Source organism: Vulpes lagopus, chromosome 13 (genome assembly GCF_018345385.1).
Source record: "Vulpes lagopus strain Blue_001 chromosome 13, ASM1834538v1, whole genome shotgun sequence".
Lineage (NCBI taxonomy): Eukaryota > Metazoa > Chordata > Mammalia > Carnivora > Canidae > Vulpes > Vulpes lagopus.
Genome location: NC_054836.1, coordinates 27,145,639 through 27,158,355, shown reverse-complemented (window position 1 = coordinate 27,158,355; position 12,717 = coordinate 27,145,639). Strand labels below are relative to the sequence as shown.

Genomic DNA, 12,717 nt, shown 5'->3' with positions numbered 1-12,717 from the left:
CCAAATATATAAAGAACTTACATAACTCAACACCAAAAGACCCCAAACAGTCCAATTAAAGATGGGCAAAAAAGACATGAACAGACGTTTGTCCAAAGAAGACATTCAGATGGCCAACAGATACATGAAAAGATGCTCATCATGCTTATTATCAGGGAAATGAAAATCAAAACCATAACGCAGTATCACTTAAACCTGTCAGACTGACTAAAATAAAAAACACAAGAAACAACAAGTGATGGCAAAAATGAGGAGAAAAAGAAACCTTTCATGCACTGGTGGTGGCAATGCAAACTGGTACAGCCACTGTAGACAACAGAATGGGGTTCTTCAAAAAAGTAAAAATAGAGCTACCATATGACCCAGTAATTCCACTACTGGGTATTTATTTACCCAAGAATATGAAAACACTAATTTTTCAAAGATTTTATTTATTTATTCATGAGAGACACAGAGAGAGAGGCAGAGACATAGGCAGAGGGAGAAGCAGGCTCCATGCAGGGAGCCCGACATGGGACTCGATCCCAGGCCTCCAGGATCACACCCTGGGAGGAAGGCGGAGCTAAACCACCAAGTCACCCGGGCTGCCCAAAAACACTAATTTGAAAAGATCTATGCAGCTACATAGGTTTGTAGCAGCGTCATCTACGATAGCCAAATTATGGAAACAGCCCAAGTATCCACTGACTGATAAATATATAAAGAAGATATGGTATGTATATAAACAATATTCTCAGCCATAGAAAAGAATGAAGTTTTGCCATTTGCAACAAGAATAGATCTAGACAGTTTAATGCTAAGTGAAATAAGTCAGTCAGAGAAAGACAAATACAATGTGATGCTACTCATATGTGGAATTTAGGAAACAAAACAAATGAACAAAGGAAAAAGAAAGAGAGAAACCAAGAAACAGATTCTTTTTTTTTTTTTTTTTTTTTTTTTTTTAACAGATTCTTAACTCTAGAGAATAAACTGATGGTTACCAGAGGAAAGGGGGGGGTGAGTGAAATGGGTGAAAGGGATTATGAGTACATTTATTACCATGAGCACTGAGTAATGTATAGAATTGTTGAATCACTATATTGTACACTTAAAACTAACAACACCATGGAATTTTTTTTAAAAAAAGTCTTTTGGGGTAAAAGAACCATTAAAAATGGTTAAGCTTCAACACCAGACCTAAAGCATCAGAAAATAATCATAATAGTAATGGCTAAGGTTTGTAGAGATTTCTATATAATAGGCACCAAGTGATGAACTTTACATGATTACTAATTTTTAGAATAATCTTATCAACTAGATAATAATCTTACACTCATTCTATATAATAAAAGCTAAAGCTTAAACATGTATTTATTCAACATTTACTGAGTGCCTACCATACACTAAGCACTATACTAAGAAGGCATTGGCACATTATAGTCTATGCTTATAGACTGCTTTCAAATTAAATCCTGTAATTTAAGTATATTTTGTGTAAGTTGTCAAAGTAGATTTCTTCTGTCACAAATAGTTATTTACTTAGACTCCTGAAGTTTGGAAATAACCACAGAACATTTTTTTAGGGGCACCTAGGTGGCTCAGTCTATTAAGCATTTACCTTTGGCTTAGGTCATGATCTCAGGGTCTTGAGATCAGGTCCTTTTTCCAGTTCCCTGTTTAGCAGGGAGTCTGCTTCTCCCTCTCCCTCTGCCCCTGCCTGTGTGCTCTCTATCTGTCTCAAACAAATAAAATCCTAAAAATAAAAATTAAAAAGTACATTTTTAAAAAAGCTGGAGGTGGTCTTGCAAAATTGAAAGTGATATTAATGCCCAGGTTAGAATTCACTGTTTTTCAAAGGCCAGCTTGTTAGTTACAAGGTAATCACCTGGTACTTGATAAATAGGCAGACTCCAGGGTTCTCCCAAGATTAGTGGTTGTTTTTGCAGCATTGTGGTGGGGTTTGAATCCTGTTTTTTTTTTTTTTTTAGAAATTTCCTAGGTGACTCTGCTTCCCAGCTATGTTCTGCAATCCCAAATTACAGTACTTTCAGACAGATTTTGGATTTTACATATAAGCAATACATCATATATCCACTAGAGGGAGCAATGATTCAGGATTAACATTTTCACATTTTAAAATATTTTAGTTCATAATGCTCTCCAAGAGGAAGGATGGTTTTATTTGATGATGTGGCATAAAAGATATTTAAGCTGTTGAAAGGGGATTTTGTAAGCAGTAGTGGAAAAAAAAGTGCCATTAAGACTTTACTTTCTGGGCAGCCCCGGTGGCTCAGGGGTTTAGCGCCACCTTCAGCCCAGGGTGTGATCTTGGGAGACTCAAGATCGGTCCCTTGTCGGGCTCCCTGCATGGAGCCTGCTTCTCCCTCTGCCTGTGTCTGCCCCCCTCCCCTCCCGCCGTCTCTCATGAATAAATAAATAAAATATTTTTAAAAAATAATGAACTTTACATCTTTAAAAATAAAAAAAGACTTTACTTTCTACTATTAATTAATTAATTGAGAGAGAGAGAGAGCACATGCACTGGGGTTGGGGCAAAGGCAAAGGCAAATGCAAAGGAGACTGTGCCCCAACACTCGGAGATCCAGACCTGAGTGGAAACCAAGAGTCCCACACTCAACTGATTGAGCCATTGAGGTGCCCCGTGAAGTCTTTAGAATAACAATTGCTGTGTGACTTATATTAAAATCATCAGTATTTAGCAGAAGTGGTGACTACATTTTCCTTTGCCTTCTAGGAAGAAAATAATAGACTTCCCCTTTACAAAATGCAAGTTATTAGACACATTTGCTCTTCATTCAGATCAGTTTCTGAGCTAGAAGTTCCCTTAAAGAAAAGCAAATGTAACTCCTTCCTGTGATGACTGATGACTACTTAGTTCTGCAAAGAGATTAATGGTCTGTTCCAAATCATGTGCTTGGAAAGTTACAAGGGGTGGGAACTCTTGAAGGATCCCATTTGAGCAGTCTCTTCAAATGGTTCATCTGTAGCTTCTGTTACTTTCACCAGCAATAAAATAATAAAATCATGGAGTCATAAGGAACATAAAAAGAATCTTCTCATGTAATCTTTTTTTTTTTTCTTTCAGATAAAAAAAACTGAGATCCAGCATGGTCATATCTTGCCCAAGGTCATCTAGTGGGTGATCACCACAAGGTCTCCAATGCCCAGGATAGGGCTGTTTTTACCCTGTTTCCTCCCAGCTGTTTGATTTGATAGCTTTGCCCTCCTGTAACATTAAAATAATGTGAAGATTTTATAGTTTATCACAATTTTATAAGAAAAAGTTTCCTAAGTATTTTTATTCCATGAGGGAAACATTTTATTGAATGTCATATATATCAAAACATATTGTTGCAAACTATCACACAACCCTATATCATTTTATTTAAGTTGTAGCAATCATTTCACTTATTATTTGACATTTTTAAGGAAAGTAAGTAACAAAAAGAGGAATTTTAATAAGCACACTAGAGCAAAGAATGGATTCTGCCAACATACTTCTCTTTGAGAGCAACAAGAATTATCAGCTGTAGCAGAGTCCTTTCCAGAACAGGCCTCTGGGCTACATCCAGTCTAGTAAAAACAACAGAACTCACTAACAGTGAACTTACCATGTAGAGTTTGGCCATTTTCCTGTTAGTTATGTCTGCTACGATGTCGTCATCATCGTCTCCATCCCTGAGCTCAGGCTTTGTCCCTAAAACCTAGAAAAAAGTGACCAGATAAAAAGATAAAGATCTCTCATTAAAGGACGCAGGGTTTAGCTTTTTTTAAGTAAACTATCTTATATTTCTAAAGACACAGATTATAAAATATTTGCAGTTAAAACAACCAGGCTCAAACATTTCTCACCAATCATACCACACTGGCCTTTTCCCAAGGATCAAATGAATCAGTTGCATTAAGTAAACAAACACTGAATTTGCCATGATGTGAACTTCCAAGAAAAGTAAAATCCTACACTTTGAAAGCACAGGTGTTCATATTATTTTAGACTAGTAGGAATCAATTAAAATATGATTTCTAAATTCATTTCCATAACAGAATTTCTTCTTGTGACCTCCACTTCTAGAAGTAATCTATAGGTTTAACTGCAAAAACTTGTATCAAATTACTATTTGAGGGTAGAGCACCGTTATCATTAGATAAAGGACAAATTCTTGACTACACAATGCTATTTCCTGCTACATATATGGCATAGTTTCTGGAGCATAAGAGATACTCAATAAGTGATTGTCAAATAATAAACGAATGTATTTATTCTCTGAATATATGATATAATCCAAATGTTCAAGTACATAAGGCATTATTAGAAAGTACATTTGAATCTGCTTTGATTTTCTACTCACTACAATCACAAAAATAGAGGTATACAAAGCAACCTAACTGATTAAATTAATTGACACAAATATAATATGTCAAGGACAGGAAAAAAATATAAACTTACACTAAATAATGTGACTTTTAGAACAACATAAGCATAATTCAAGTTTAGAACATGCAAAGAAGATATTCATTTAGATTCAATAAATATTTCATATACATTTCATATATAATATTTCATATACAAACACGTGCATAATGTGTTTTATTTCACTACAATACATTGTGTGGGGCAGCCTCGGTGACTCAGCGGTTTAGCACCGCCTTCAGCCCAGGGCATGATCCTAGAGACCCCAGATCGAGTCCCACGTTGGGTTCCTTGCATGGGGCTTGCTTCTCCCTCTGCCTGTCTCTGTCTCCGTCTCTGTCTGTGTGTGTGTGTGTGTCTCTAATGAATAAATAAAATCTTAAAAAAAAATACATTGTGTGAAAATACATACTGCCAAATACCAGGCAACAATAAAAATGTATATAAATTCTAATCCTTGTTCAAGTATGGACACTGCCTCCAGTTTAGAAACACATTACAGAAGTTATTTTCTCTGGGAACATGCAGATCTTTCTGTTGACACAGTGATCAATAAAACATTTTAATTATTGTATATATCAAATGATGATGATACAGTTTTTCTTTTTTGCTAAAAGTAGGATCAAGACAAAAATTAAAACACTTGCAAAGGTGCTTTTTTTTTTTTTTAAACAACTTTACTGTGCTATAAGTTTGCATGTCTTCTAAGAGCAGGAACAGGCTCCTTATGCAACCTTTCGTGATTCAGCTTCAATCAGGACAGTAGTTTGGAATCAACAATTTGGGTTGAGGACACAACTAATACTTGGAAGTTTCCCAGTGGGCCAAGTGAGTCTGAGATTTGGGACACACTCTAACTTTTAATTTTCAGACAACAATTCCCATATGAGCCAAGGATCTTAATTAGCCTCTCAAAGGATTGTAGCACAGTTGGGAGTTGAACCCGTGGGATTTACCAGAAACAGGCTTAACTGCACGGTAGGGGAATGATATACATTGTCAGGTATTGCCAAGAATCATTTTAAAGTCCAGTTGAGGGATCCCTGGGTGGCGCAGCGGTTTGGCACCTGCCTTTGGCCCAGGGCACGATCCTGGAGACCAGGGATCGAATCCCATGTCAGGCTCCCGGTGCATGGAGCCTGCTTCTCCCTCTGCCTATGTCTCTGCCTCTCTCTCTCTCTCTCTCTCTCTCCGTGTGTGACTATCATAAATAAGTAAAAATTAAAAAAAAAAAAATAAAGTTCAGTTGAACAACTAAGCATTTACCAAATACCTCTCTGGGGTATGAGTAAACAAATGAGTTTCTAACTACCTTCCCAGACCTTAAGGATACTATATCTTGCCTGGAAAGAGAAAAATAATTAAACATGTTCTCTTTATCAACTAAGCTATATATTTTGATCCTTGAAATAAACTATAAATACAGCTTTTTTTTTTTTTATAGGTAGGATAATGCCTAAATTTAAAACATTCATTTTAAGTTTCTCAAGTGATTAACATGTAACTTATATGATCCTTGGTGCATTTAAAAAAACATATATTTTGACAATATAAAGAGGAAAGGAAACAGAGAAGTCTTATCTGAGAATGTTTCTTAAAAATTTCATCTATTGTCCTAGCCAAGCCCTGTCACTCCAGCTTGGAGCCTCCCTGCCCCTCCCCTTCCTTCAATTATTTTCTGTAAATTTCCACTTAAAAGTATCATCATCCTTTAAAATGCTCCAGACTGAACTTAGCTTTTCTTTCCTTTTTTTTTTTTTAAGATTCTATTCATTTATTCATGAGAGACACAGAAAGAGAGAGAGAGAGGCAGAGACACAGGCAGAGGGAGAAGCAGGCTCCATGCAGGGATGGAAGGCATGGAGGGAGAGGTAGAAGGAGAAAGAGAATCTTAAGCAGGATCCACTCCCAGCATGGAGCCCAATGCAGGGCTCAATATCATGACCCTGAGAGATCATGACCTAAGCCGAAATCATGACCTGAGCCAAAAATCAAGAGTTGGGTGCCTAACCAACTAAGCCACCCAGGCTCCCCTTACTAGTTATCTCATTAATGAATGACCTTAAATCAAATCTTTTTTTTTTTTTTTAAGATTTTGTTTATTTATTCATGAGAGACAGAGAAAGAGGCAGATACATAGGCAGAGGAAGAAGCAGACTCCCTGTGGAAAGCCTGATGTGGGACTCAATCCCAGGACCCCAGGATCACGCCCTGAGCTGAAGGCAGGCACTCAATCACTGAGCCACCCAGGCATCCCTAAATAAAATCTTTGATGTGGGTTATTTTATATTTGTGTAAAACTCATGATTTTATTTGTTTAAAACTACCCTTTAATACCTAATACCCTTCTTATCTAAACCACATGTATTGAAACTTGTTGATATTTATTACCTTTTATTGTGTATTACATGTCTTCAGCTAATGCTTCTCAAGTGCTACTATGTGCCATGCCAGGGACTTTATAAATTTTGTTTAAAAGATGCTTACAGGAGCACCTAGGTAGCTTAGTGGGTTAAGTGTCCAACTCTTGCTTTCAGCTCAGGTCATGATCTCAGGGTTGTGAGACTGAGTGCAAGTCGGGCTTCACGCTGAGTGTGAGGCCAGCTTAGGATTTTCCTCTCTCCCTCTGCCCCTCCCTCCACTCTTGTGTGCTCGCTCTCTCTTAAAAAAAAATTAAAATTAAAATAAATTAAAAAACAAAAGATGCTTATATACCCCTACTTACCAGACACCAGTCTATGAACATTAGATTTAACAAGTCATTTCATCTTCACATCAACTGGGCAGTTATTATCTCATTTGATGCTTCAAGAAACAGACTAACTTGTCCACAGTCATGCAGCTTACAACAAAGGACAGAGTCAGGATTTGAACTCTGGCTCCAGAGTGTATGCTCTTAACTAGCATGCTGTGCTGCCTCTGTAGCCACTTCAAAAGGGTCTTCACACTTAGTTGTGTAGGCCTGGTCTCTAGCGATAAAACAGAATTGTTTCATAGCAGAGATATGTACAGGGACCACTCTTAGTTCTCTCTTTCTGCTTAGAGCAATATTAGCATGTCTACTGGGCGGCACATATGCTAGTTCATCTGGTGACCATGCTCTGCCCCCCTCCCTCCACAGATGTTCTCATTTCTCTCCAAATCCTCTCCCTACTCCCCTTCTTATCGGTTCTGCCCATGCTGTGGGCATGGAAGGCTGGCAGAGGGAAGTTCTTGTGTCACATCACGGGGCTGTGTGAGCAAACAGCTCTTCAAACAAGATAGGACAGTGTTCAATAACATGAAAGAGCTACCAAGGAATGTAAAATAAAACAACACTTCTTTACCCATGAAATTGTTAAAAGTTAGGAGGCAACTTATAACATCTGATGTTGGGAAAGCTTCTGTATTCAACCAACCACTCTGGTGAGAAGGCAAATTCTGGAAAGTGCCTAGAAGTAGGTAATAGAAACCCAAGAAACAGACCAATTATTTAACCCAATAATTCTATTCTGGTAATTTATTCTAAGGAAATAATGAAAATACATGAAAGAATCAACCTAAAAATACATCACAGCATTTTACATATTAAAAAACAAACCAGGGCAGCCCTGGTGGCCCAGCAGTTTAGCACCACCTTCAGCCCAGGGCATGATCCTGGAGACCTGGAGACCCGGGATCAAGTCCCATTATCAGGCTCCCTGCATGGAGCCTGCTTCTCCCTCTGCCTGTGTCTCTGCCTCTCTCTCTCTCTCTCAATCTGTGTTTCTCATGAATAAATAAATAAAATATTTTTTTAAAAAATAATAAAATAAAAAACAAACCACATAAATGCCCAACATGAAAGGGATTGATTAAATAAATTAGGGTGTATCAACAGAATGGAAAACTATAGAGACATTAAAATATAAAAATCATGTGATGGTCAAGAAATGTTCAGAATATTTCAAGTATAAATTTAGCTTGCAAAGCATTATCTACAATATGAAATCTTTCTTGTGAAAGCACAGAAATACATACATGAAAATGAAGATCAGGAAAAATTTAGTTACTTTTTTCCTAAAAGGTGGGACTTGAGGATATATTTTGTCTCTACTATGACTATGTATATTATGTAAAATTTCAATAATAAGCAGATATTTGTCTTTAATAAATAAAACTGCAAAAGCTTTTATTAAACAAAAAATACTGGCATCTTGTTTTTGTATTTATTTTCTCTCCCCATGGAAGAAATAGTTGGCATTTCATTACTTCAAACACAGTAATTGTAACTCTTTTTAATTTATAATCTATCTTAGGTTTCTCCCTCAGGCTTCTTCACTCAGTTCATCAAAGCATAGTAACTATTCTTGATGGATTCCTAAATGCTCTAGGAATTTTAGTCAGAGAAACTTTTTGTTAATGTAAAGATCTACAGGTGGCCACCAGTGACAAAGAGGCCTTAATTTTTCATCAAGAAAGTAAATGATTCCAAAGGTCACGGGTGCTACTTTGTTATAGGTGTGGTATTAGCAGAAAAATGGGAGTATCTCTATCTTCTCTCTGTTTGTTAGTAACATAAGGGAAGTGTTTAACAACTTAAGCCACTAAGTACATTAGAGAGGTTGGAAATTTGTGGGAATATAATTTTATTCTATGCCAAAGTAGAGCTTTTGTTCTGCTGTTCACTCTTTGTCTTCAACAGGAGTTCAGTTCAAAATAATCCAGGAGATATTTATATTGAATCATTAGAGCAAGTACACCAGCTTGCTTTAGATTCACAGTCCTCAAGCTTTGGGTTTTCTGGGTTCTCATGACATGGGTCTAGACCATCCTTAGGGTTCTGTGTTTTTTCTCTATGACCCATGGTGACTTTTTCTTTTAAGACATAAATAGGCCTATGTGTAAGTTCATTTAAGAAAGAAGGACCAGGAAGTTAAAAAAAAATGCTCTCTCTTCATAATCTTTACTTAATCTTCACATTTGCATCTGTCTTTATTTCTTTTGAATCTTTTAGCCAGCCCCACCTATTGGGGATATGAAATTCCAACATTTCTGATCTTGCTCCCTCAAAATGCACTTTCTCTATTTTAACTTTCTACAGATAACTCACGACGTTTAAACAAGTAAGTATTCAGAGTGAATGTTAGGAAAAGAAGGGATAATACATAGCCTGGAGGAAGAACAATATTTAACTTAAGACTCCAGATCACTCTGGATGAAAATGTTCCAATTGGTATCAAGTCCTCAAAGAATTTAACATAAAAAGTCTCATGTGCTTCTCAACTGTGATTTCAGCTGGACAGATTAGGAAAATGAGAATGAGAGAAGCTAGGAATTTTGCCTGAAGTCCAAGTCTAGTAAATAGTAAAGCGAGGATGCAAACCCCAGGCCTCCCAACTCCCCACAGCATAGGAGACATCACAGTCTTCTTACTGTTACCACTTAAATACAAAGGAGGCTCTCAGGTCCCAAAAGCTAATGTTTTAATTACCCAGAAATTCTCCTGTCTTATTTCCCTTCCCTAACTGGGGGAAAAAAAAAACTAGTAGTTGATTGTTAACATATGGTGAACAGAAATAAACTATAAAGGCAAAATATAGCCTTATTATATTGCTTCTAAGTAATTTATGGTGTAAGTCAGATAAATATTTGATAACAGGGAAGACATACAGAGATATAAAATCACAGGCAATTCTCAGAAAAGCTATGACCTCATTTAGCTAGCTCCACCTAATCTGGATATGAAGTTCCAACATTTGCTCTCCTGATCTCAGTGGTGTACATCCCTGCCTCTGAAACACCTCTACTCCATTACTGATAAATCAAATAAAAAGGGTAATTTAATACATCAAGTAGTGGGTAAAGTTACTTTAGACTGAAAGAAAGCATATTAAGTACATGTTTGAATAAAAGATTAAAGTGGTTTATGAGTCTGCAGGAGAGGTTTGGTTATTTAATAATCTGGGCCAGGAGTGTCCAATAGAATTTTCTGTAACTGAAATATTCCACATCTCTCCTTTACAATATGGTAGTCATTAGCTACCTGCAACTACTGAGCACCTGAAACATGGCTAGCATAACCAGGTAACTGGATTTTTTATTTTACTTAATTTTACTTAATTTAAGTCAGAATTTAAATAGCCATTTGTGTCGGCCAATGCTGTATTTGACAGTGTACCTCTAGAGGGCTCAGGGAATGCTGTGGCCTTGGACAACTCACCATGATGCAGGTCTCATTCTTTGACAGTAGCATCAGGGTATTGGAGATCAGATTTAGAGGGTCCAATTTACAAGAAAGTTAACTCTTAAGTTATGGTAATATGGAGAGCAAGTTAAAAGTTACTATACAATGGAAAGCTGACTTATAAGATACTATAATATGGAAAAAGCTAACATAACTTATGTATTAAAATACATAAGCCAGAATGCCAACTTGTTAAATTAGAGCAGTTGTCTTAATTGGCTACATATTAGAACCATCTGGGGACTTATGATAACAAGTACTAAAGTCTGAATCTGAGCCCAAAATTCTGATTGAAGCCCTGGCACTGTGCATTTTCAAAGCCCTCTGGGCCTGGTTATGTGATATATTCACAATTTTAGTGGCATCAGCTTTGTTAACCTGGCTCATCTATCTCAACATCAGGACAGGTCTTCTAAGCATTTCTGATGTTGAAACAGCTTCTCAGGGAACTCTTCCCTGAACAAACTGTCATGGCCTGCAGTCAGGAAGCTGCCCCAGAGCAAATTTCAGGTAAAGATTTTAGCCCATCTACCCTTTCTAGGAATCATAAAATCTTTTTTTTGTTTGGTTTGTTAAGCCTGAAAACCCATTTGGACATTACTATGTCCAGAGTGACTCTGTGACTTTGTTTCCACCCCTAAAATGGTCTAATAATTAATGCTATTCACAATCATCTTGATGATTTAGTGAAATAATGTATGTGAAGTGACTGTCACTGTACCTGGCATGTCGTGAGAACTCCCCAAAAGTTAGGTCTCATCCTTTCTCCACCTTTATATACATAGAATGAAACTTGCCTTGCTCAGAGGGTCATTCTCTCTCCTTGGCAAGACGTTGCCATTCACCTCTGTGATTCTTTGCATGATAATTTTACCATTGAATTTCTTGCCACATACCTCCCTGAGGACTGATGTTTACTTATTCACTTATTACGTGTTCATGTCTTGATCTAATGATGTCACTAAGAACTCCATATGTCTTGACAGTGCACCCTTGTCAAAGTCTTATATTTTAGATTTAAAACAAGTTGAAGACAGTTCTAAATATCCCTCTTCAAGCAAAACCTGAAGATAGTCTCCTATGCATCAGCAAAGGAATAATTAATAATGCTGAGAAGGAAAATAAGATCATCTCTTCTCTACAATTGAGATATATATGATACCATTAGTCTTTGGTTATGAAGCAGATACTCTGGTCTTCCCATCTGTTTCAATCATATCTCCCCATTTAGTCCTGTACATATGATCTTATCTTGGTGAGTCAGCATATATCAGTTACAGTTTATTTATCAGTAAGGTTTAGGTATGGAGTATCTATGATATATCCCATTGGAAAGGGTTGGGAGCTATAATGATTAGTAAGTTAGCTCTGGCCCCTGTCCTCAGTGAGCGGACGTGCTGGGATGCTAAAGGAGTTTTGCCTGTCCTTGCATTTACAAATGCCAGTATAGGCAGTGGCTGCTGGAGCAGTCTGCAGAAAAAGATACTGAGGTTGCTTCCAAATTTAGTGAGGAAGTTTAACATGATCCACCAGTTATTACACTCGTGGACAAATAAGAGAAGTAGCAGGACACACTTCATTTGTTTTCAACCCTATGAAAATAGCCTGGAAGGATTCTCAAATTCAGAGATGTTCAGAGAGTGTGTCTTGTCCAGAGAGGATTGGCAGCTTCTCTACGATTTACTTCCTTCATCCATAAAGTAAAGGTATAGAGATCCCATTGGTGCTCTGCCCATTTCACCTTGGTCTACCTCAGAGGTCATCTGTAGTTAATTTCTTAAAGATCTAAGCCCTCTGCTCTCTGTTTGATGGCATTATCTGGCCACTGAGCTGTACTGTATGTTTCCACACAAAGGAAGTCTGGAATTCTGGGAAGTTAACACCCAAAGAGTGACCCTCAGCCCATGAAGGATGGGAATTACTAGCTAAATCCTGCAGCAACCTCAACCACCTGTGGACTGATTCTGAAGTGTGTTCCATATAGCTTCTCATAGGGTCCCTCTGGGACTAGCCCCAGTTTCCCAGGGCAGTAAACTATGTATTTACAAAGTATTGCCTCACTTTACTCCTATTTTCTGCTTCCAGGATCATCTTCCAA

General features: G+C 37.3%; 1 protein-coding gene across 1 annotated transcript in view; it reads right to left on the bottom strand.

Annotated features, from left to right (window-relative positions):
- SCIN (scinderin) overlaps positions 1-12,717 on the bottom strand; it is a 73,629-nt gene that overhangs the window by 26,970 nt on the left and 33,942 nt on the right. The window contains exon 5 of the mRNA XM_041728089.1: positions 3,615-3,707. Within this exon, the coding sequence (XP_041584023.1) occupies positions 3,615-3,707 (93 nt within the window). The remainder of the gene's footprint in view (positions 1-3,614; positions 3,708-12,717) is intronic.